We start from the raw sequence: 26,927 nt of genomic DNA on the forward strand, positions 1-26,927 counted from the left end.
TTCTCAGCCCCCATTCTCTTCATCCTAAAAACAGATCATCTCCAATTTCCTCTGGTTCCCAGAAGGATCATGAACCAGAAACATTAACTGTTTCTCTTTCCACAGATGCTGCCTGCTTAGCTGAAGAGTTTCCAATATTTCCATTGTTTTTTATATTTCAGATGTCCAGTATCCACAATATTTTACCTTTAAATTATTTGTGTAAAGTATTCAAAGTCTGTTGCTTGGCCTTTGCATCTCATTCCCATTCTCAGCAATTTTAATTCCAGAATTGTTTAATCATGTTTTGTTCCTACAATATTGTGTGAAAGAAATTTGTCTAAAAATTAAATATGTGATACTGAATTGTAATCTAATGGGTTATATATCTTACAGATTCATCAGTAACAGAAAGTTTTTGGTGAATTTTAAGGAAGGTAGAAGTACTTGTAGTTTAGATGTGACATGGTGCTACTGCAGTAAGCACTGCGTCTTCAGTCCAAACATTAGTTTCAATCCTGATTTGGTGCTGCCTAGGTGAAGTTTGCATGTGTTCCCCATACTGTGAGAGTTTCCACTGAGTACTTCAGTTTCTTCACAATGCCAATGATACTCTGATAGGTTAATTATTCCTTAATGTTAGTAAGACCATAAGACATAGAAGCAGAATTAGGCCATTCAGCCTGTCGATTGTGCTACACCATTCCATCACTGGCTGATCCCAGATCCCACTCAACCCAATAAATCTACCTTCTCGTCATATCCTTTGATGCCCTGACCAATCAGGAAACTATCAACTGCTGCCTTAAACATACCAATGGACTTGGCCTCCACCACAGTCTGTGGCAGAGCATACCACAGATTCACTACTCTTTGGCTAAAAAAAATCCTCCTTCCCTCTGTTCTAAAAGGTGACCTCTCAATTTTGAGGCTGTGCCCTCTAGTTCTGGATACCCCTACAATAGGAGACATCCTCTCCACATCCACCTTATCTAGTCCTTTTAACTTTTGTTAAGTTTCAATTCTTCTAAATTCCAGTGAGTACAGACTCAAAGCTGCCAAATGCTTCCCATATGTTAACCTCTTCATTCTTGGAATGATCCTTGTGAAACTCCTCTGGACTCTCTCCAATGGCAACACATCCTTTCTGAGATATTGGGTCCAAAACTATTGACAGTACTCCAAGTGCGGCCTGACTAGTGTCTTATAAAGGCTCAGCATTATCTCCTTGCTTTTAAATTCTATTCCCCTTGAAATAAATGCTAACATTGCATTTGCCTTCTTTACTACAGACTCAACCTGTGAATTAACCTTCTGGGAGTCTTGCACGAGGACTCCTAAGTCCCTTTGCACCCCTAGCGTATGAACTTTCTCCCCTAAAAGATAATAGTCTGCAGTATTGTTCCTTTTACCAAAATGTACTCTCATACATTTTCCAACACTCTTCCATCTGCCACTTTTTGCATATTCTTCCAATTTGTCCAAGTCCTGCGCAACCACATTGCTTCCTCAGCACTACCTTTCCCTCTATCTATCTTCGTATCATCCGCAAACTTTGCCACAAAGCCATCAATTCTACTACCTAAATTATTGACAAATAATGTGAACAGCAGCGGTCCCAATACTGACCCCTGAGGAACACCACTAGTCACTGGCAGCCAACCAGAGAAGGCCCCCTTTATTCCCACTCACTGCCTCCTGCCTGTCAGCTACTACTCTATCCATGCCAGCATCTTTCTTGTAATGCCATAGGATTTTACCTTGTTAAGCAGCCTCATATGTGGCATCGTATCAAATGCCTTCTGAAAATCCAGGTAAATAACATACAAAGCCACTCCTTTGTCCACCTTGCTTGTTACTTCCTTGAAGAATTCTAACAGATTTGTCAGGCAAGATTTCCCTTTACAGAAACCATGCTGCCTTTGACTTATTTTATCATTAGTCTCCAAGTACCCCAAAACCTCATCCTTAATAATAGACTCCAACACTTTCCCAATCACTGAGGTTTGGCCAACTGACCTATGATTTCTTTGCTTTTGCTTTTGCTTTCCTCTTTCTTAAAGAGTGGAATGACAATTTGCAATTTTCCAGTCCTTTGGGACCATGCCAGAATCAAATGATTCTTGAAAGATCATGACCAATGCATCATTATCTCTTCAGCAACCTCTTTCAGGTCTCAGGGATGTAGTCCATCTGGTCCAGGTGACTTACCTACTGTCAGATCTTTGAGTTTACCTAGCACTTTTTCCTTTGTAGTAGCAAAGACACTCAGTTCTGCTCTCTGAAGTTCACGGACCTCTGGCTCACTGCTTGGGTCTCCCACAGTGAAGACTGATGCAAAGTATCCATTAAGTTTATCTGTCATTTCTTTGTCCCCCATTATTACCTCACCAGCATTATTTTCCAGTGGTCCAATATCAATTCTCACCTCCCTTTTACACTTTATATAACTGAAAAAACTTTTAGTATCCTGCTTTATATTATTGGCTAGTTTGCCCTCATATTTCACCTTTTTCCTTGTAGCTTTTTTAGTTGCCTTTTGTTGGATTTTAAGAGCTTCCCAATCATCCAACTTGCCACTCTCTTTTGCTATCTTATATGCCCTTTCCTTAGCTTTTATGCAGTCCTTAACTTCCGTTGTCAGCCACGGTTTTCTACCCCCACCATTTGAAAACAACTGCTCCTGTTAGCCATATCTATCCTGTGCTGTGTGAGCTATTCCAAGGAACTTCAGCCATCTCTGCTCCGCTGAAATCCCCGCCAGTATCCTCCTCCAATCCACCTGGGCAAACTCCTTTCTCATGCCTTTGTAATTCCCTTTATTCCACTGTGATACTGATATATGTGACTTGTGCTTCTCCCTCTCAAATTGCAGTTATATTGTGATCACGGCCTCGTAAGAGTCCCTTTACGTTGAGCTCCCTAATAAAACCTGGGCTATCATACAACACCCAATCTAAGATGGCCTTTCCCCTAGTAGGCTCAAGTACATCTTGTCGGCATTCAACAAATTCCCTCTCGTGATCCAACACCAACCTGATTTTCCCAATTCCCTTGCATGTTGAAGTCCCCCAGTACAATTGTGACATTATCCTTATTACATGACCTTCCCAGCATCACTGTCCCTTTTGTACAGGTCACACCTGCCCCAGAAGAGATCCCAATTATCCAGAAATCTGAATCCCAGCCCCCACTCCGATTCTTCAGCAACATATTTATCCGCGACCTCATTCTATTTCTATCCTCATTGTCGCATGGCAAAAGCATCAAAGAGGAGTTGATGGGCACGTGGAGGAGCATATATTGCTGAGCCACAGGGAATTGAGAGTGGGAATGGGATTGACGGAATTGCACTTGAGGGCCAACATTGTCCTGTTGGGATGGATAGCCCCATTCTGTGTTAAAATAAATAAGCTTATTGTGTTCATGGGATGTATGAAAACATTTTATACATCCAATCAGTTATTTTTTGGGGAAGTCCTTGTTAAGTTAGCAAATTATTTTCTATTATTCTATTAGTTGACCAGAGATTGGATGGAAGTTAGGGAAGCATAGATTTGGGCATGAAAGAGACAAAAGGATTCTGCTTTAGTGTATCTAATTATTGTTAAATTGGGATGTTTTGGGGTGAATGTTTTTTTTCTCCATTGGGGACAATCAGTCTATCTACTTTTGGTTACCTTTAGGGAGACTGTGAGGATCATGCCACCTTACTGTGCAGTTTGCTGCTGGGCTTTGGATTGGATGCCTACGTGTGTGTAGGAACAAAAGCAAGAAGGGTGCCCCACACTTGGGTGATGACCTGTGGAACAAATGGGGATGTTGTTTTCTGGGAGAGCTTAACAGGATGCAGGTGAAAACAAAGTATTCATTCATTATTAAAGTGTATAATGTTACCAGTATACTTTTCTACCCCAGTAATCTATATGTTGAGTCTCGGGTACAATTCTAAGAGAGGGTGCATATACAGGATTTCTCTGTCAGTCTTGCACAAAGATCTTCCACCTTAGAACCATGTTATATTTAACTGGGTAATGGTTGAGGTTTTGAGAAAATTATCAGCTTGGTGCCAGGTTACTGATTTTGTAGACCATAAGAAATAGAAGCAAGAGTTGGACATTCAACCCCTCGTGCCTGATTCTGCATTCAATAATATCATGGCTGGTCCTTAATTTTAATACTATTTTCCCGCACTAAACCAAATAGTTCTATTTCCCTAATATCGAAAAAATTGGTAATGGGCTTTCTTATGTATGCTAAGTGGCTGAGCTTTCATAGCCCCTTTGGTAAAGAAGTCTAAGTAACTACTATGGGATGAAGAAAATTCACTTTCAATCTCTTATTTCTGATACCCAGCCAAGGGAAGCATCCATACCTCTACTATGTCATGGCCTGTTTGTACACTATACAATTTTGTACATTTCAAAGACATTACCACTCATTTGTCTAAACTTATCAGTGTAGGGCCAGTCCTCGTGTAATGAATCACTCTCTTGAGCTTATGTTGCACTTCCTCCATCTTGAATATTTGCTCCCTTTGGTAGATTGATCAGACATGTGCACATGTGTCAACAAAATCCCATATAAGGGGAGAAAGAATTATGTTCTTAAATCCTTTGGCTATAAAGGCCAACATACTATTTGCTACCTGGAACTGTATGTTAGTTTTGTAGTACTGTATATTGGTGTCCAAGTACACCAAGGTGCCTACGAACACCAAACTCTAAGCATTGAAAGTCTACTCCACCCTTCTATTTTTTTTCTACCGGGAGTGGGGTGGTGACCTAACCTTTTTTCCAGTTATATACCAGCTGCCATGACCATGCACATTTATTTAACCTGTTCACATCTTAATGAAATCTTTCTGCATCCTTTTGGCAGTCTACATTACTGCCCAGTTTTGCATCATCAACGAGCTTGTACATACAGCGTTTGACCCTGTGGCCCACTATTTGTTCCATCCTCCAAATTATTCAATTTGGGTTCTCTGCTAATTCTTGTTTTACACTTGTTAATAACCTCTAATTTTGCTTAATAATCTATGGTGTGGGGACTTACAAAGCTGCCTTAAAGTGTAAATATACAACATTAACTGATTTACCCTATTGCATTCTATTAATTATAACTTCAGAAAATTCCAGTGGATGTTCCAAAGATAATTTGCCTTTGGAAATCATGGTTTCCTGCTTTTTTCTTTTGGCACGTTTTCTAATGTTGTCTCTAACTTCTACTGATGGCCATGGACAGACTAGTTTTCCTGTTTGATTTTGCATCTTAAAGGGGAGTACATGACTTAAACCTATGTGCTAATTCTTTAAATGATTGTCCATAGATGCTGCAGTTAAATGTTTTAATGTTTTTTTTTCCAATACACTCATGCTTCATGCCATTGTCATTTATATAGATCTAAGACCTTGGCTTCAGATTAAATGAAAACATTATAAGTTACTATATAAGATTCTTTCATATTATAATTAAAGACTCCAAATCATAACTCATTCACAAAAGAATTAAAATTGTCTATTCCCTTGTTTCCATTACATAGCAAAAAAATCCATCTCTTGTACACTTTATGAATTTGTCCTCACATTATTACTGTTAACTTGGAATGATTTTAGACTGACGTCCCTTGCGACTAATGCATTGTTCCTGTCGACTGCATCTTTAATCTCTTGGTTTATACTCTGTCTTAAATTACTACCACTTTTGGTGGGGGGCGGGGGTGGTCTCTATAGACAAAGCTCCCATCAGTGGTTCCTTCTACACCTTGTTTCTTAGCTCTAAAGGAAACTGATTCTTTCTCCTGCTTTTATCCCATTCTTTAATATCAGGGCCACCCTACCTACTCTTCTATTTTCCTCCAGTGCACAAAACTTAGTTTTTGCTCTGGTTCAAGTTCTTTAAGTAGTCATATAAATCACCAACAGGCCAGCAAGGTGTTGGACTCCAGAATAACCCCTGAGTGATAACATCATGAACACTCACCCTTCCAATTTCCATATAACAGTGTCATTGGACTGAAAATTGGAAGAAATACCCGTGTAATAAATTAGAATGCTATTTATCCAGTAGGATTAATTAAGGTACTTGAAAACTTTTTTTTGAATCTCGTGGTTAGGTTGTTACACATTAAATACAGAAATGCCTTTCTTCATCCTTTTGACAGTCAACACTGCCACCCAGCTTTGCATTATCAATAAGCTTGTACACCCCGCATTTGAGAAATAGCAGTCCGTAGAATCATGTGTAGTATGTACAAGCCTACATATTGCAGCTATTATTATCTATTTTCTATTATTATAATCTATGTTCTATTATATTATTTTGCCAAATAACTAACCAACCCCCTCTTACTTGCTGGTATTATCTATTTCTTTCAACTGTCTGTTCCATTGGCTAACCTATCTGTGAAATAATTAAACCTTAAACTGGCTTGTTTACTACTTATAGTCTGAGCTTGTGTCTGAGAATTTGTGGTTATTTTGAGTATTTTCTGGATGTGACGAGTGCAGGTCTGGTCTGATCAATCAGTGAGCTCGTGAGCCTGACTGCACCTGAAATCTTGCTTTCCTTATTGCTATTGCAGGTTGCGGTGTAGGCTTCAGCATTGATTTCCTATATTCCTTTTTTCTTTTGTGCTTTCTCTATTTATTCATAAGACCATGTATAGGAGCAGAATTAGACCATTTGGCCCATCGAGTCTTCTTTGCCATTCTATTATGGTTGATTTATTATCTTTGTCAACCTCCTTCTCCTGCCTTCTCCCTGTAACCTTTCACATCTTGACTAATCAAGAACCTATCCATCTCCAATTTAAGTATACCCAATGATTCAGTCTCCACAGCTGTCTGTGACAATGAATTCCACAGATTTACTACCCTCTGGCTAAAGAAATTCCTCCTCCTCATCATCATCATCTCTGTTGTAAATGGATGCCCCTCTATTCTGAGGCTGTTCCCTCTGGTCCTAGACTAGCCCACTATAGGAGATCTTCCTCTCAACATCCATTCTATCTAAGCCTTTCAATATTCAATAGGTTTCAGTGAGATGCCTCCCATACTTCTAAACTCCAACAAGTACAGGCCCTGAGCCATCAAACGTTAGCCCTCTCATTCTTGGAATTATTCTTATGAACCTCCTCTGGACCCTCTCCATTGCTAGTGCATCTTTTCCAAGATACAGGGCCCAAAACAGCTCATGATACTCCAAGTGTAGTCCGACCAATTCCTTAAAAAGCCTCAGTATTACATCCTTCTAGTCCTCTCCAAATGTATTTTAACACTGCATTTACTTTCCTTAAATACTGTCTGAACCGACAGGTAATCCTGCACGAGGACGCCCAAATTCCTTTGCACTGCCTTTTTTTTTTTTTGAATTTTTCTCCCTGTTTAGAAAATAGTCTGTGCCTTTATTCCTTCTACCAAACTACATGATCATACACTTCCTTACACTGTATTCCATCTCCCTCTTCTTTGTCCATTCTCCCAATCTAAGTCCTTCTGCGGACTTTCTGCTTCCTCAATACTTCCTGCCCCTCCACCTACCTCTGTATTGTCTTCAGACTTGGCCACAAAGCTATCAATTATGTTATCTAAAGCACTGACATGTAATGTGAAAAGAAGTGGTCCCAACATTGACCCTTGTGGAACACTGGCAGCCAACGAATAAAGGCCCCCTTTATTCCCACTCTTTGCCTCCTGCCAGTCAACCAATCTTCTATCCATGGTAGAATCTGTCCTGAAACATCATGGACTTCTATCTAGTTAACCAGCCTTATATGCAGCACTTGCCAAAGGCCTTCTGAAAATCCAAATAAACAATATCCACTGACTCCCCTTTGTCTATCCTGGGTGTTATTTCCTCAAAGCATTCCAACAGATTTGTCAGGTAAAATTTCCCCTTAAGGAAACCACACTGACTGGCCTGTCACATGCCTCCGAGTACCCCAAAACTTCATCACCTTCCCATGTCATCACTTGCTTTGAACAATACTTGCCATTTGTTGATTCATGCCAATTCTCCTAACATTCCATGTCTTTTTTATCTAAGTTTAATGCACTTGTGTTGCTTGAACTGCTTTAAGAGGATTAAATGTAGTTAATAGATCAAGCACTGATTGTCTAAGGAATTCTATTAATCTGTATCTTAGTTACAGACAATTCCTATTTTAATTTAGAGAAGTGTTAGATGTATTTAGTCATGATTTAATTGACTTTAAAATCAATGTTTGATCCATTTAATACAAACACGCTGTTGGGAAACTGTTATATTCCTGTATATTTAAAGTTGATTTTTGGCTTTGTTTTTATACAGATATGTTCACCAGCCTGTTAATCCTGATGACCCACCATTAGTAGAGCAACCAAAGAGAGCATATCCATATTGCTCAATCGGCTGCCTCTTCAATCACCAGAGCTTTTATGCAAATTGTCAGCCATCTGACACAGTTGAACTGTGCCACTTTGACCTAAATGATGAATCGCAGTGGAAACCCATGAGTACAGAGGCCATAAGATCTGTGTGTGCTCCCGGATCATCTATTTCGTTGCCACCATTTCCACCTTTGTGTGCTCCAACGATTGATGCAGCAGTTGCGAGCAATGAGATTGAATTGGCTTTGAGGGGTCTGATTTCAGAACACAGGAAGGTATGAAAATAAACAAGCATAATGGTATTTTGAGATCTCCAGTAATGTGACTGTATTTCTGCCCTATTTAAATACAACATATAATTGAATGACGTTCTTTTATAGTTTATTTAAAGAGGATGGAAATTTTGTATTCTATCTCCTGTATTTAATAGATGAATACTGTACAATACAAACATTTCAGCATATAATTTGATACCCTTACATGAGAATCAACCCTGAAACCAGTCCTAGCCTCACTATTTTCTTGGAACTCCAATGGAAAGTTTCCATAACTTGGATCACCAGTGGATGAGGTATCTCTGTGTGCTACCATGTGAAAAAGGGCAAACTAGGCTATCCAGCCTGAAGGGCTGTAGTTAGTACAAGAAGGCTAGAGATTTTACATGATAACATCTCTGAGCACAGACTTTCTGCTATATTTCTCCTACATTTACTGAAAATAAGTAACTGTCAGATGCAGTCCAAATGCATAAGTTTTACCAAGAGCCTAGCTTTCTTGTTTAAGGTATTTTCACTCACGTCTTTTTTAATCAGTTATATATTTGTGAGCAGTTTCTCCAATGCATTCATGTTGATAATTGATAAATCCCTGTATACTACTGTAAGGCTGCATTCACAACCTATGTCATTGATGTTGCAAAGTTCTTATCCAGTCTAGAATCTGACCTCTAATTACAGAAGCCTATTATAATAAATAACTCCTTGTGCACATATTACACAGTATGTACAATGCTGAAGCAGACAAATTTGTCTTCCTCTTGCGTCCTCCCATCCTCCAAATTATCTCATTAAAGTATCCCTGTTGCTTTTGACCTAATTGTTTATCTATGTTTGCTATCCTGATAGTTTAGTTTAAAACAAAGTCAGTAAGGTCGCCTTTTCCAGAATTCAATTTGGAAAGCTCTATCAATATATCTATCCACGTAGATAAGTTTGTTTTTTGACTATACCTTACAGGCAACTTTCCTGTCAACTAAAATGTCTGTTATTTCTTATTTCCCTTTGTCATCACTTTAGCCTTTTTGCAGCCCATGGGAACAATCCAAGGGAACTGAAAGAGGTTAGGCAAAGATAGTTCCCTTTTTTTTCGATACCTTTTACTCAGTTAAGTATCTCTGAGAGCAGCAGTCCCCAACCACTGGGCTGCGGACCGGTACCAGGCTGCAAAGCATGTGCTACCAGGCCGCGAGGAAATGATATGAGTCAGCTGCACCTTTCCTCATTCCCTGTCGCGCACTGTTGAACTTGAACATAGGATTGCCAACTGTCCCGTATTTGCTGGGACATCCCGTATATTGGGCTAAATTGGTTTGTCCCATACGGGACCGCCCTTGTCCTGTATTTCCCCCGCTAAGGTAGAGCGTTCCTATGAAACCTTTCATGCCGAAATGGCGTAAAGTGAGAAGCAATTACCATTAATTTATATGGGAAAAATTTTTGAGTGTTCCCAGACCCAAAAAATAACCTACCAAATAACACATAAAACCTAAAATAATTCTAACATATAGTAAAAGCATTAATGATATGATAAATACACAGCCTATATAAAGTAGAAATAATGTATGTACAGTGTAGTTGAGAAGATTAAGGCACAACCGATTAATGGGGAAAAAATCGGCACATATGCGCATGCGCACGTCACATATGCGAACATCATGCATGCGCACACAGGTGCCCGCGCAAGGCTTCGAGGTTATGGTAGTCTTTCTCGGGGTAAACACAAGTGTCTCGTCAACACACACACAAAATGCTGGTGAACGCAGCAGGCCAGGCAGCATCTATAGGAAGAGGTACAGTCGACGTTTCGGGCCGGGACCCTTTGTCAGGATTTGACTGCTACTTTTGTTCCTTATTTGGGAGTGAGAAAGTTGGAAACCCTAACTGTAAAAGACATGGTGAGGTGAGTTTAACCCTACTTGAACACCCTCCCCCCACCGCCTGGTCGGCTGGTCTGCAAGAATATTGTCAAAACTATATTAAACCGGTCTGCAAAGCAAAAAAGCTTGGGGACCCCTGTCTTAGAGTGTGTGTATGTGTGTGGCCTATAAAAAGTATTCACCTCCCCCTGAACATTTTCATGTTTTATGGTTTTACAACATTGAATCACAGTGGATTTAATCTGACTTTTTTGACACTGATCAACAGTAAAAGGCTCTTTCATGTCAAAGTGAAAACAGATTTCTACAAAGTGATCTAAATTAGTTACAAGTATAAAACATAAAATATTTGATTGCATAACTATTCACCCCCTTCAAGTCACTATTTAGTTGATACACCTTTGGCAGCAATTAGAGCCTTGAGTCTGTGTGGATAGGTGTCTATATCAGCTTTGCACATCTGGACAATGCAATCCTTCTTCATTCTTCTTTACAAAACTGCTCAAGCTCTGTCAAATTGCATGGGGATTGTGAATGAATGGCCCTTTTCAAGTCCAGCCAGAAATTCTCAATTGGATTGACGTCTGGACTCTGACTTGGCCACTCCAGGACTTTGTTGTTTTTAAGCAATTGCTTTGTAGCTTTGACTTTATGCTTGGGGTCATCGTCTTGCTGGAAATCAAATCCTCTCTCAGGTTGCAGTTCTCATGCAGACTGCATCAGGTTTTCCTCCAGGATTTTGCTGCATTCATTTTACCCTCTACCTTCACAAGCCTTCTGGGGTCTGTTGCAGTGAAGCATCCCTACAGCATAATGCAGCCACCACCATTCTTCATGATAGGGATGGTGTATTGTTGATGGCATGCAGTGTTTTGCTTACACCAAACACAGCATTTAGTCTAATGGCCGAAAACTCAATTTTTGTTTCATCAGACCGTAGTACCTTCTTCCAGCTGACTTCAAAGTCTCCCACATGCCTTCTAGCAAACTCTAGCTGAGATTTTATGTCAATTTTTTTTCAGCAGTGATTTTGTCTTTGCCACTCTCCCATAAAGCTGCGGCTGGTGAAGCACCTGGTCGACAGCTGTATGCAAGGTCTCTCCCACCTCAGTCACTGAAGCTTGTAACTCCTCCAGAGTTGTCATGGGTCTCTTGGTGGCCTCCCTCACTAGTCCGCTTCTTGCATAGTCACTCTGTTTTTGAGGACAGTCTGCTCAAGGCAGATTTACAGCTTTACATATTCTTTCTATTTCTTGATGATTGACTTAACTGTACAGTGATATTCTATGACTTGGAAATTTTCTAGTATCCATCTCCTGACTTGTGCTTTTCAACAACTTTTTCGCAGAGTTGCTTAGGGTGTTCTTTTGTCTTCATGGTATGGTTTTTGCCAGGACACTGACTCACCAGCAGTTGGACCATTCAGATACTGTACAGGTGTATTCTTACTACAATCAATTGAAACACCTTGACTGCACATGGTGATCTCCATTTAACTAATTATGTGTCTTCTAAAAGCAAATGACTGCACCAGTTATAATTTGGTGTGTCATTAAAGTGGGTGATACTTGTGTAATCAATTATTTTGTGTTTTATATTTGTAACTAATTTAGATCACTTTGTAGAGATCGGTTTTCATTTTGACAAGAAAGTTCTTTTCTGTTGACCAGTGGCAAAAAAGGCAAATTAAATCCACTGTGATTCAATGTTTTGTTTTTGAAAACAATATAAAACAGCAAGCAATTAGGAAGACAAATGGTGTAAAGATCTTTAGTTCCATAGGATTTGAGAGGAAGAATAAAGACATTTTACTGGAATTATATAGGATTGTGGGAAGACAGCACTCAGGAAAAAGTTCTGTATAGGTATTGTCTACACATGAAGAATATTCTTGTGAATGAGGAAGTGCAACAAAGGTTCGCTAGATAGATTGCTGTGATGAGGAAGTGAGCAGACCAGATCGGAAGAATGAGAGTTGGAAACATACTGTATATAATTTCTTAATTGGCTAGATGTTGTTCCTAGCTGGGGTTTCTTGAGCCAAGTTTCGGAATAAGGTGTTAGCAGTTCAATGTAGGTGGAGAAAAATTCTTTTCCAGATGGATAGTGAATTTTTGAATTTGTTTTTATCCAAGACGACTAATGGAGGTTCAATTGTTAAATTCATTTAAGTCAGAAATCAGTTGATAGTAGATAATAAGGGAACCTTGTTCGTGCAGGAAAGGAGATAGAAGGATCAGCTTATGAAAATGATAGTACAGGTACAAAGGGCTGAATGGACTAGTTCCAATTCTTACATTCTCCTCCACACTATTTTCTCTTTCAAAAAGAATTACTTATATTTGTGACATATACGTAACAATTATTTTAATATATTACAATACAGGTTTTAAGGGTTTCTTGCCTGAGAAATTTAGTTAAATTTGCCACAGAAGTTTTAAAATCCCTATAAAGCAGAATACTAGTTTCATTTTTAGCTGAGTAATCAGAATATTATCTGGAAAGTTGAATGAATTTAATTTTAATTTCATGTTGGAAGCAAAATATTAATTTGGAGTAGCCAGAAAAAAAATCCACTTGTGTGGACTTAAAATTTCTCTAATCCTGCCGTAAATAAATAAGACTTAACATTAGGTTTGCAAGATTAGCAGCAGTATAATATGTAATAACAACCAAAAATCATTCAAGTAAATCATTACTTGAATAATATACCTAATTATTAGTGAAACCTTTCCCTGAATGTTACATTAGTGATGTTCTTTTAAACATCAGTGTTCTTTGGCAGTACTGCTGAGATAATGTCAAACTTTTAATGACATCTAGTTTAATTATCAACAAATTATCAAGCTGATAAGAGACTCCTGAAATTTTAATCAATAATTGGATTGCTGCCACTTGTCATTTAATTTCATTGGTAGTCTTTGTTGTACTGATTCTACCTCAACAGGACCTTGGTCTGAACACTGTGTGGGATGACAATCTGTCTTATTTGCTATCGCCTGCACTTGCCGCATATGAGATTGAGCGTACTACAGGAGTGTCTGCAGGCAATGAAGAGTTCCAAGATGCTATCAAGCGAGCAGTGCCTGATGGACATACTTTCAAAGGTTTCCCAATTCACTTTGTGCATCAAAATCCCAGGAGAGCTTTTGCAACATGCTTAAGGTAAAGATCTATACATGGGCATCTCGAAAATGATTTTGTTCCTTGGTGTAAAATACACTGTTAAAAGTCTTTCATGTTGACCAAGTATGGAACCAAGTTAAGATTTTATGCACTAATTCACTCGTTAGTAAAGTGGGAATAGATTAGACTATAGCAAAGCCGTTGCAATTTGAAGATGTGAAGCTTGCTGTCCTGTTTATAATAGCTCAGTGATCATCCATTGGAATTCTGTTATAGCTGTTTAAAGAAGCCTTGTTTATTAACAGCTGTTAACTCACTTGGTTGAATTACTACAAACCAACTTCCTGGCATCTGTATCTTGATAGATGATTTGCTTATCTAAAAGGTGTAGCCATGGGTACTCACATGGGTCCCAGCTATGCCTGCCTGTTCACCGGCTACGTGGATCAATCTGTTTCCCAAACCCACACTGGTGACTGTCCTACACTTTTTTCCTATGCTACATCGATGACTGCATTGGTGTTGCTCCCTGCATCCTTTCGTCGATTTCATCCACTTTTCCACCAACTTCCACCCTGCTGTCAAATTTACCTGGTCCATTTCTGACACCTCCCTCCCCTTTCTCAATCTCACTGTCTCTATCTCCAGACACAGCTTGTCCACCGATGTCTATTATAAACCCACAAACTCTTCACAGCTACCTGGACTATATCTCATCCCACCCTGCTACTTGTAAAAACGCCATTCCCTTCTCCTCTCAGTACCTCCGTCTCTGCCACCTCTGCTCTCAGGATGAGGCTTTTCATTCTAGAATGAAGGAAAGGCCTCCCTTTTCAAAGAAAGGGGCTTCTCTTCCTCCACCACAACGCTGCCCTCAACCGCATCTCTTCCATTTCATGCACGTCTGCTCTTGCCCCATCCTCCCATCACCCTACCAGGGATAGGGTTCCTCTTGTCCTCATCTGTCACCCCATCAGCCTCCACATCCAGCACATAATTCTCTGAAACTTCCTCCACCTCCAATGGGATTCAACCACCTAGCACATCTTTCCCTCCCCTCCCCCCTTTCTGCTTTCCACAGATATTGCTCCCTCTGCGACTCCCTTGTCTGTTTGTCCCTCCCCACTGATCTCTCTCCTGGCACTTATCTTTGCAAGTGGAGCATGTGCTACACCTGCCCCTACACCTCCTCCCTCACTACCTGTGAGTCTGTTGGGGTCACATACTTTGTTCAGTGCTCGTGGTGTGGCCTCCTGTATATTGGTGCGACCTGGTGTAGATTGGGAACTGGGAGACCACTTTGCCAAGCACCTACCCTCTGTCAGCCAGAAAAAGTGGAATCTCCCATGGGGCACCCATTTTAATTCCACTTCCCATTTCCATTCTGATATGTCAATCCATAGCCGCCTCCACTGTTGTGATGAGGCCACATTTAGATTGGAGGAACAACGCCTTGTATTCTGCTTGGGTAGCTTACAACCTGATGGCATGAACATCAATTTCTCTAACTTCCAGTAATGCCCCCCCACTTCACCATTTCCCATTCCCATCCCCTTTCCCCTCTCTTTCACCAGTCAACTTCCCAGCTCTTTACCTCATTCCTCCCCCTCCAGGTTTCACTAACCACCTTGTGATTCTCTCCCCCCTCCCCCCCCACCTGTTAAATCTGTTCCTCAGCATTTTTCCTGCAGTCCTGTTGAAAGGTTTTGGCCTGAAATGTCGACTGTGTGCTTTTCCATAGTTGCTGCTGGCCTGCTGAGTTCCTCCAGCATTTTGTGTGTGTGTTGCTCGGATTTCCAGCATCTGCAGATCTTCGCTAGATAACTTGCTTTCTCGTTTCTCAAGAGTAAACCATTAACTGACCTGAGGTCACAGTGAAACAGCTGGGAAAGGAAGGACATGAGTATATCAAATGTTTTTTTTTATGACCGTTAAGTTTTTTGGTGCCCATATCAATTTACCTTTTTAATTTCAGATTTATTTAATTATTTGAATTTAAGTTATTCAGCAATTATGTTGTGAAGGAAATTAGGAAAACTGAGGGGTTGAGGGTGGGGTTGAGATGGAACAGGTTGGTCTTGAAATGTATTTGCCAAGTGGGATTAAAGAGAATTTGCGGAGTAGACTCGATGGGCTGAATGGCCTATTTCTGCTCCTATATCTTATGGTCTAATTCCAAGGCATTCCTTTCATGTATCAAGAGCAAGAAGATACTGGGAATCAGCTAGAACCACTCAAGGTTAAAGATGGGAACTTGTGCTCGGAGGCAAAGGGCGTGCATGAAGTTCTGAATAAGTATTTTGAATCAGTATTTACCAAGGAAAATAACATGGAGGTTAGGGAGATCAGTGTGGAGCATACTAACTTGCTATGGCACTTCAAGGTAATGAAGGAAGTAATGTTGGGTCCCTTAAGAACATTTAAAATGGATAATTCCCCAGTGACTGATGAGATATACCCCAGCTTACTGAGAGAAGCAGAAGATGAGATTGCTAGACTCTCGACCATTATCTTTATGTCCTCTCTGGCCACAGGCAAGGTCCTGTAGGACTGGTGAGTAGAAAATATTGACCCTTTATTCAAGATGGAAAATAGAAATAATCCTTAAATTTATAGACTGGTGAGTCAGAGGCAGGTAAGTTACTGGAGTGGGGAATAAGGTTTGTCAACATTTGGAAAACCATAGCCTAATACTAGGGACAGTTATCATGGCTTTGTGTGTGCCAATTCACATCTTACTGACTTGATTGAGTTACAGTGCCTATGTTTTATTTTTAATAAGTACTCACACCAACCACCCCCCTCCGGGAGTTTTCATGTTTTATTGTTTTAAAACATTGAATCACAGTGCATTTAATACGCCTTTTTTGACACTGATCAACAGAAAAAAACTCTTTCTTGTCGAAGTGAAAACAGATCTCTACAATGTGATCTAAATTAATTACAAATATAAAACAAATAATTGATTATGTAAGTATTCACCCCCTTTAATACGATACATCAAATCATCAATGGTGTAGCCAATTGGTTTCAGAAGTCACATAATTAGTTAAATGGAGATTACCGTGTGCAATCAAGGTGTTTCAATTGATTGTAGTGAAAATACACCTGTATCTGGAAGTTCCAGCTGCTGGTGAGTCAGTATCCTGGCAAAAACCACACAGGAACACAAAAATACACTGCAAGCAACTCTGTGAAAAGGTTATTGAAAAGCACAAGTCTGGAAATGGATACGAGAAAATTTCGTTGAATATCCCTTGGAGTACAGTTAAGTCAATTATCAAAAAATTGAAAGAATATGGTACTGCTGTAAATCTGCCTGGAGCAGGCAGTCCTCAAACTGAGTGACCGTGCAAGAAGGAGATTATTGAGGGAGGCCACCAAGAGACCTATGACAACTCTGGAGGAGTTACAAGCTTCAGTGGCTGACATGGGAGAGACTGTGCATACCAGAACTGTTGCTCTGGTGCTTCACCAATTGCAGCTTTATGGGAGAGTGGCAAAGAGAAAGCCGCTGTTGTGGGGGGGGGTGGGGGGAGGGGGGTAGAAATCTCATGAAATCTCAGCTAGAGTTTGCCAGAAGGCATGTGGGAGACTCTGAAGTCAGCTGGAAGAAGGTTCTATGGTCTGATGAAACCAAAATTGAGCTTTTTGTCCATTAGACTCCACTCAATGTTTAGCATAAACCAAACACTGCATATCATCTGTACTGTGAAGCATGGTGGTGGCTGCATCATGCTAGGTGGATGCTTCATTGCCGCAGGCCCTGGAAGGCTTGTGAAAGTAAGGGGTAAAATGAATGCAGCAAAATACAGGGAAATCCTGGAGGAAAACCTGATGCAGTCTGCAAGAGAACTGCAACTTGGGGGAAGATTTGTTTTCCAGCAAGACAGCGTCCTAAAGCTACATGGGAATGATTTTAAAAACAACAAATTTAATATCCTGGAGTGGCCAAGTCAGAGTCCAGACCTCAATCCAATTGAGAATTTGTGGCTTGAATTGAAAAAAGCTGTTCACTCACAATCCACATGCAATTTGACAGAGCTTGAGCAGTTTTGTAAAGAAGAATAGGGAATAATTGCATTATCCAGATGTGCAAAGCTGATGGAGAGCTATCCACACAACTCAAGGCTGCAAGTGCTGCCAAAAGTGCATCTACTAAGTACTGACCGGAAGGGGGTGAATACTTATGTAATCAATTATTTTGTGTTTTACGTTTGTAATTAATTTGGATCACTTTGTAGAAATTTGTTTTCACTTTGACATGAAAGAATCTTTTTCTGTTGATCAGTGACAAAAAAGTCAAGTTAAATCCATTGTGATTCAATGTTGTAAAACAATAAAACGTGAAAACTTTCAAGCAGGGTGAATACTTTTTATAGGCATTGTATATGAAGAGGTGATAATGGTGATTGAGCTGTGGATGTTGTCTACTTGGATTTTAATAAGATGGGTGACAATTCATTCAACCATACATGAATATGGCCAAACAAAACAGAATTCCTCTGGGGCTGAGGTTCGAACACATTGCCAACAGCACATAGCACAAATAACACATATGGTTACAATTTCCGAAAAGAGTCACAAGGAAAAAAAATATAGTTCAAGTCCCTGAGAGTCATGGCTGTAGAATTGATGGTAAGTTGCTCTGATCTAGCTTGTTTCCGCCAAGCCAACACCAGAGGGCAGCACCAACATGAGGGGCCAGCCCTCAACTTTGCAACATGGCCTCAGCCTAGTCCTCACCATAACCGAGGCAAGGAAGCTTCCCTGCTGTTGGTCTCACTAATGAACCAGTGAACTGGACTTGCAGTATTCTACATTACCGATGTCTAACAGGTTTGTGTGATCACAATAAAAACGTCCAAGATGATCACTTGCAATACGCACTGTCCAACGATATACGTCAAGTCCAGACGACAGCACGACAACAGTACGCAGTAAGTCCAGCTCAATGCTATCAAGCAACTTGCTGATGAGATAGTCCTGCAGTGCTTGATGTTCTTAGTATCCAGCAGTGAAAAAAGACATACAGGACAAGCAAAAACACCTTTCATTGGACCCAGAGTGGCTACTGCACCTAAGCATCTTACTGGAAGTCTCATGGGAGGCTAATCCAGAAAATTAAAATGCATGGAATCCACAATGAAATGCCTCTTGAATTCAGAATTGGCTTGGCCATAGAAGACAGAGGATAGCGGTTGATGGGATTTATTCTAGCTGGAAGTCTATGAGTAGTGGTGTTCTGCAGGAATCTGTACTCTGATCTAATATTTATGATTTGTATAAATGACTGGATGAAAATGTTGATTGTGGATTAGTAAGTGTGCAGATGATACGAAGATTGGTGGTGGTGTGGATAATGTAGAAAACTGGCAAAGGATACAAAGGGATAGATCAGTTGCAGATGTAGGCGGAGAAGAGGCAGATGAAATTTAATCCAGCCAAGTGAGAAGTGTTGCACTTGGGATAACCAAATGTAAAGGACAATGTTAATGTGCAGAATGACCTTGAGGTCCAGGTTCATAACTCTCTTAAAGTGGCTATACAGGTTGATAAAGTGGAAAAGGAACCATTTGGCATATTTATTAGTTGAGGAATTAGGTTCAAGAGTCAGGAATTAGATTGCAGCTTTATTAACCTGTAGTTGGGCTGCATCTGGAGTATTGTATTAATTTCTACTTGCCAGATTATAGGAATGATGTCAAGGCTTTAGAGAATATATGGAACAGGTTTACCAGCATGCTGCTTGGATCAGTGGGCGCATGCTTTAAGGAGAGGTTGAACAAACTGAGGTTGTTTTCTCTGGAGTGGTGGAGGTTGAGGGGAGATCTGACAAGATTATAAGATTTATGAAAGGCGTTGATTGAGTTGACAGCTGGTATCTTCTTCCCTGGGTTGAAATGTCTAATACCAGAGGGCCTGCATTAAAGGTTGAGAGGGGGCAAGTTCAAAGGAGATGTGTGGGACAAAGTTTTTGTACAGAGAGTGGTGGGTACCCTGGAATGCACTATCTGGGGTATTGGTGGAGACAAATTCAATTGAGTCAAGAGGGTAGGTTGGGGTTGGTGTGTGGCACCATCGAGTCTATTCTTGCACTTTATAATTCGAAGTTAAATTCTAATAGTTGCAATTGCAAGAAGCCCAATAATGCATTATTAAACTTTTAAAATTCTTTAAATTATTTGCTTTCGTTCATCTGCTTCATGTCACTTTTGTTAAGTGTCCAATTATCTAGAGGGAAAATTTGGCTGCAGTATTGGATGTCCACCATGGTAACCGTATTGTCAATGGATATATTTAAAAACAACAAGACTCCATCAGACAACCCCAGAAGTATAGGTTCAAGTGCCGAGCTGACTTGAAGAGCTTGAGAGCAGCTTCAGGCAGGTCGGTGAAATCTGGGCCCGATGCAAGTTGCTGGGTAACATGGTCCAGATCTGGAGCCTTTCGCAGCAGCAGTGCCTGGGTCCTAATGCAAGGTAGAATGGGCTGATCAGATAATTTAAATGCCGGCCCAGATCAGAGGGGAAAGCCAATTTCGTGTGCTCTCTGGTCCTGAAAGCAGACTACAGGGAGTTAGGAAGGAAGTTGAGAAGCAGGACCTCAAAAGTAGTAATCTTGAGATTACTGCCTGTGCCACGCGACAGTGAGTATAGGAATAAAGTGAGGTGGAGAATAAATGCGTGGCTGAGGGATTAGAATAGGGGGCAGAGATTCAGATTTCTGCATCATTGGGACCTGTTGGGACAGGTGGGACCTGTACAGAAAGGATGGGTTGCACTTGAATCTGAGGGGGACCAATATCCTGGCAGGGAGGTTTGCTAAGGCTATTGGGGAGAGTTTAAACTAGAATTGCTGGAGGTGGGAACTGAACTGAAGAGGTGGAAGAAGGGGTGGTTGGCTCACAAATAGAGAAAGCTTGGAGACAGTGTGAGAGGGAGGATAGGCAGCTGATAGAGAAGGGATACGCTCAGACTGATGGTTTGAGATGTGTCTATTTTAATGCGAAGAATCATGAACAAAGCGGATGAGCTTAGAGCATGGATCAGTGCTGGGAGCTATGATACTGTGGCCATTACAGAGACTTGGATGGCTCGGGACAGGAATGTTTACTTCAAGTGCCAGGCTTTAAATGTTTCAGAAAGGACAGGGAGGGAGGCAAAAGAGGTGGGGGCGTAGCACTGCTGATCAGAGATGGTGTCACGATTGCAGAAAAGGAGGAAGTCATGGAGGGATTGTCCACTAAGTCTCTGTGGGTGGAAGTTAGAAACAGGAAGGGGTCAGTAACTCTACTGGGTGTTTTTTATAGACCACCCAATATTAACAGGGACATCGAGGAGCAGATAGGGAGACGGATTCTAGAAAGGTGTAATAATAACAGGGTTGTCATGCTGGGAGATTTTAATTTCCCAAATATTGATTGACATCTCCATAGAGCAAGGGGTTTAGGTGGGGTGGTGTTTGTTAGGTGTGTTCAGGAAGGTTTCCTGACACAATATGTAGATTAGCCTACAAGAGGAAAGTCTGTACTTGATCTGGTATTCAGAAATGAACCTGGTCAGATGTCAGGTCTCTCAGTGGAAGCGCATTTTGGAGATGATGATCACTATTTTATCTGCTTTACCATAGCTTTGGAGAGGGATAGGAACAGACAAGTTAGGAAAGTGTTTAATTGGAGTAAGGGGAAATATGAAGCTATCAGGCAAGAACTTGGAAGCATAAATTGGGAACAGATGTTCTCAGGGAAATGTACAGCAGAAACGTGGCAAATGTTCAGGGGATATTTGCATGATGTGCTACATAGGTATGTTCCAATGAGACAGGGAAAGGACAAAAGGATACAGGAACCGTGGTGTACAAAGGCTGTTGAAAATCTAGTCAGGAAGAAAAGAAAAGCTTATGAAAGGTTCAAAAAGCTAGGTAATGATAGAGATCTAGAAGATTGTAAGGCTAGCAGAAAGGAGCTTAAGAATGAATTTAGGAGAGCCAGAAGGGGCCATGATAAGGCCTTGGCGAGCAGAATTATGGAAAACCCCAAGGCATTCTGTAAGTATGTGAAGAGCAAAAGGATAAAACATGAGCAAATAGGACCAATCAGATGTGACAGTGGAAAAGAGTATATGGAACCGGAGGAGATAGCAGAAGTACTTTGTGAGTACTTTGCTTCAATGTTCACTACGGAAAAGGACCTTGGCAACTGTAGAGATGATTTACAGTGGGATTGAAAAGCTTGAGCATATAGACATGAAGAAAGAGGATGTTCTGGAACTTTTGGAAAGCATCAAGTTGGATAAGTCACCAGGACCCAACAAGATGTACCCCAGGCTATTGTGGGAGGCAAGAGGAAACTGCTGAGCCTCTGGTGATGATCTTTACATCATCAATGGGGATGGGAGAGGTTCCGGAGGATTGGAAGGTTGCAAATGTTGTTCCCTTATTCAAGAAAGGGAGTAAAGATAGCCCAGGAAATTATGGACCAGTGAGTCTTACTTTAGTGGTTGGTAAGTTGATGGAGAAGATCCTGAGAGGCAGGATTTATGAATATTTGGAGAGGCATAATATCATTAGGAACAGTCAGCATGGCTTTGTTAAAGGCAGGTCGTGTCTCACGAGCCGAGTTGAACTTTTTTAGGATGTGACTAAACGCATTAATGGTAGAGCAGTAGATGTGTTTATGGATTTCAGCAAGGCATTTGATAAGGTACCCCATGCAAGACTTATTGAGAAAGTAAGGAGGAATGGGATCCAAGGGGACCTTGCTTTGTGGATCCAGAATTGGCTTGCTCACAGAAGGCAAAGAGTGGTTGTAGGTGGGTCATATTCTGCATGGAGGTCAGTGACCGGTGGTGTGCCTCAGGGATCTCTTCTGTGACCCCTTCTCTTCGTGATTTTTATAAATGACCTGGATGAGGAAGTGGAGGGATGGGTTAGTAAATTTGCTGATGACACAAAGGTTGGGGGTGTTGTGGATAGTGTGGAGGGCTGTCAGAGGTTACAGCGGGATGTTGATAGGATGCAAAACTGGGCTGAGAAGTGGCAGATGGAGTTCGACCCAGATAAATGTGAAGTGGTTCATTTTGCTGGTCAAATATGATGGCAGAATATAGTATTAATGGTAAGACTCTTGGCATTGTGGAGGATCAGAGGGATCTTTGGGTCCGAGTCCATAGGGCACTCAAAGCTGCTGCGCAGGTTGACTCTGTGGTTAAGGAAAACATATGGAGCATTGGCCTTCATCAAGCGTGGCATTGAATTTAGGAACTGAGAGGTAATATTGCAGCTGTATAAGACCCTGGTCAGACCCCACTTGGAGTACTGTGCTCAATTCTGGTCACCTCACTACAGGAAGGATATGGAAACTATAGAAAGGGTGCAGAGGTTTTCAAGGATGTTGCCTGGATTGGGGAGCATGCCTTATGAGAAAAGGCTGAGTTCACTCAACCTATTCGCCTTGAAGTGGCAGAGGATGAGATGTGACCTGATAGAGGTGTATCAGATGATGAGAGGCATTGATCGTGTGGATAGTGAGAGGCTTTTTCCCAGGGCTGAAATGGCTAACACGAGAGGGCATAGTTTTAAGGTGCTTGGAAGCAGGTGCAGAGGAGATGTCAGGGGTACGTTTTTTATGCAGAGAGTGGACAGTGTGTGGAATGGACTGCCGGCGATAGTGGTGGAGGCGGATATGATAGGGTCTTTTAAGGGACTCCTGGACAGGTGTATGGAGCTCAGAGGGCTATGGGTAACCCTAGGTAATTTCTGAAGTAAGTACATGTTCGGCACAGCATTGTGGGCCAAAGGGCCTATATTGTGCTGTAGGTTTTCTATGTTTCTATGATCTTCACTCCTCTCTCCAGGGTGCAGTGCCTTTTGCTGTCCATCGTCCAGTCAATTTAAACACCAGCCCAGATAGACTGAAAAGACAGGGTGTCGATTAGGACGAGAACTGAATTCGCTTGTTCTCTGCGAAGATCATCTCCATGGCGCTGAGGCTATGAAGACTGCCTTGGCTGCTGTGCTCCATGCCCGCTAATATGATGAACTGATAAACAAGGCTTTGTGCCTACACGGGGCTGCTCCAAGGTTTGGATCGGAGGGCTGTTGTTCGCTTCAATTATTTGCATGATTGATACTTTCTTTTACTTCCTCTTGCATATTGAGTGTTTTGTTATTTTTATCTTTTTTTTACTTTAAATTGGATTATTTCAGGTTTCTTGCTTTATGGTTACCTATGAGCAAGCAAATCTCAAGGTTGTATAATTTATACTTTGATAATAAATGAATCTTGAATTCTGAAGCTTCAACTTTTGAGGTTCAGCAAAATGTTGTTTGTGCAAGAAATCTGAAATAGGATGCAAAATGATGGGAAATATTCAGGTCAGGCACCATCTGTGAAGAGAGAAACAGCTTTGAAATTTTATAACATTTCATGGCTGACTATTAAGAAGACCATAAGACATAGAAGCAGAATTAGGCCATCTGGCTCATCGAGTCTGCTCCGCCATTCAATCATAGCTGATCCTTTTTTTTTCTCTCCTCCTCAACCCTAGTTCCTGTAACCTTTGATGCCATATCCAATCAAGAACCTATCAATCTCTGCCTTAAATATACCCAACTACCTGGCCTCCACAGCTGCACGTGGCAACAAATTCACCACCCTTTGGCTAAAGAAATTTCCCCGCATCTGTTTTGAAAGGGCGCCCCTCTATTTCCCAGAATTTTTGGATTTTTAAATTTAAAGTACATTTGTTCAATGTTATTTTGAATCTTAGTTTATCCATTGATAGACAACAGCTCTTCACTATCTTGGCTAAATGCTTCACTTATTGTACTACGTAAGTGTTGCTGGAGTCAGCCATGATCCTTTTTTTATTTGACATGATGCAAGTACTGTGTAGAATGTGTTATTAGATAGAAATTGGGTTATGTTAATTCTGTTCTATTCCCATTCTCACCATCGTGCTGGTATAATGAACAATTCTTTTGGCTTTTCTTGCAAGGGTAGAGCAATAATAAAAAAAACTTGCTACAATTTTATCGGGCTTTGGTACGTCGTGCCTGGCATATCAGGTGGAGGTTTGGTCTCCATGTTTAAAAGATGTGCTTGAATTAAAATTGGTGAGGATAAATTCACTCGATCAATTCCTGGTATGAGGGGTTTCTCCTCTGAGGAAAGACTGAGCAAGATTAGGTTGTAAACACTGGAGCTTTGAAGAATAAGGTAATGTCAGCAAGGCCTACAAATTTGACAGTGATTGACAGGATAGAGGCTAAAAGGGTCTTTCTTCTGGCTGGAGAGTCTAGAATTCCAATGCATCGAATCAAGATAAGGGATTGGGCAGTCAGGACTGAGATGAGAGGCAAAAAATCATTGGAATCCTCTAAACTAGAGGGGTATGGATGCCAGTTTTCACTTCTCAGTTTCTTTGGGTAAGAGAGTTGAGAGTTCTGCCATTTGTTTAACTTTCTCTTGAGCTGACCTTTTTCAGATAAATCTGATTGCGATGGTAACATTTCTGGCCAGTAAAATGGATAAGATTCCAGATAAGTCACTATTTTTAAAAAAAAAAAATGAAGTGTATATGCAAAAAAAGGTACAACAGTAGCTTGTTTATAGTGCAGGGATGTAATACTTAATTCTTAAAATTCCAAAAATAGCCATTCACATGACTATTCCTAGAACATTAATTCAATCAATCTGATGGCCTGTGAACTGGGAGCTGTTTCCACACTATCACAGTGTTGTCTGAAGGTAAGTACATTGGGGCTCTGCCAAACCTAATTTCTTAAGTAGTTTAAATTCTGAACTTGAACATTAGTAAAAACATCACCAGGTAAACAATGTAAAAATAGGTATTTCTGAACAGATTTCAAGGAAGGGTCCTTTTAGATAAACTGTCTTAAGAACATAATAGGAGTGAAAACAAAGGAAGCAGGAGTATCCATCTTCTCTTTCGAGTGTCTTCTACCATTCAAACAAAAGTAAGATAATTACCAGATAACCTATGTTGACTGAGGCACAAATATTGGCCAATGCACCTAGATTCTCTGAAATCATAATATTCAGTCTTTGCCTCTCTCTCAGAAGGGTGACAGACTTGTTCTAACATCTCACTCAATAGGTTGATAATGCAACACTCCCTGATTACTGGATTCCAGCATCAACCTCGATTTTTATGGTCAGCTGTACAAAATAGCACTTGAACCCAGGCATATTTGGGAGAGCACTATCCACTGGGTTATTCTAATCTTTTCTCCCCATATCTATTTTAGGTCTCCGTTCTGTGAAGAAATAATTTGCTGTCGAGGAGACCAGGTCCGACTTGCTGTCCGAGTGAGAGTGTACCCATATCCTGAGTCTGCCTGTGCAGTCTGGATTATGTTTGCATGCAAGTACCGTTCTGTTCTCTGATGCAACTGAGCTTTCAAACAGACCTGCTTTCACTTTGGTGGATGCTAACAACGGACTGGTTCCTTGTTGCTGCTCCATTATAGCCATCCTACCCGATGGTATCTTTTAAAACCAGACTAAATTCTACAAACCCAGAGACGGAAAGCTTTTCATATATCTTTCTTGTTAGTTGTCTATTTATTGAAAAATAAAGTATGGGAATTGTTTTTTATCAAAATATAAAATATTTTGCTACAAAATAAAGCTGATTATATTTACAAACTCGATATTTTATTTGTAATCAAAGTTAATTTCTTGAAAAGCTCTTGCAGCTTCTGGAAATCAGAAATACTGGAAATATTCAATATCTGTGCAGGGAAAATTAAAGTAACATTTAAGTGGTGATAACTTGCACCAGAAATTGAAAGAAAAGTTTTAATTTGCAGAGGCGGAATCGGGGACAGGAACAATGAAAGATAACAGTGGTAGTGATACTGGCTGAAAGAGGGTGATGAAGGTTGGAGAATGTCGAGGGGTACGGCTGGGTATAGGTGTAAAGGGGAGGGGAGGAATGGAATTTGAAAGTGCCAGAAGAATTGGGGGGAGGGCAGGGAAGTAGGAAGATTGTGAATACTGGAAATAGAAGTCAAAAGGCTAGATGACCGAAATCGTTGATTTCAATGTTGGGCCTGGAAGGCAGTAAGGTGTTTAAAATTCTCCAAACAACGTCCTTGGCAAATATGTCATCTGGTGCTTAGCTCAGATTGCTGTTGTGTACCTTGCATTCCTAATCGCTTGTGATGTTCATCAAGGTCATAGTGGTTGTCCATATATATGGCATACTTTCTGTTAACAGACACGGGATTGTTCAACACTTTACAAAATGGTATGTTTGTTCATTTTT

General features: G+C 40.6%; 1 protein-coding gene across 2 annotated transcripts in view; it reads left to right on the forward strand.

Moving 5' to 3' along the window:
• The window catches only part of cep76 (centrosomal protein 76), a 61,878-nt gene extending 35,332 nt beyond the window's left edge, over window positions 1-26,546 (forward strand). Inside the window, exons 9-12 of one of the 2 annotated variants that reach the window (XM_072258557.1) lie at window positions 3,666-3,832; window positions 8,293-8,626; window positions 13,454-13,671; window positions 25,906-26,546. In XM_072258557.1, the coding sequence (XP_072114658.1) occupies window positions 3,666-3,832; window positions 8,293-8,626; window positions 13,454-13,671; window positions 25,906-26,044 (858 nt within the window). In that variant the 3' untranslated portion in view covers window positions 26,045-26,546. The remainder of the gene's footprint in view (window positions 1-3,665; window positions 3,833-8,292; window positions 8,627-13,453; window positions 13,672-25,905) is intronic. The other variant, XM_072258548.1, reaches the window with a different exon arrangement.
• Window positions 26,547-26,927: the final 381 nt, after the last annotated feature.

Source organism: Mobula birostris, chromosome 1 (genome assembly GCF_030028105.1).
Source record: "Mobula birostris isolate sMobBir1 chromosome 1, sMobBir1.hap1, whole genome shotgun sequence".
Lineage (NCBI taxonomy): Eukaryota > Metazoa > Chordata > Chondrichthyes > Myliobatiformes > Myliobatidae > Mobula > Mobula birostris.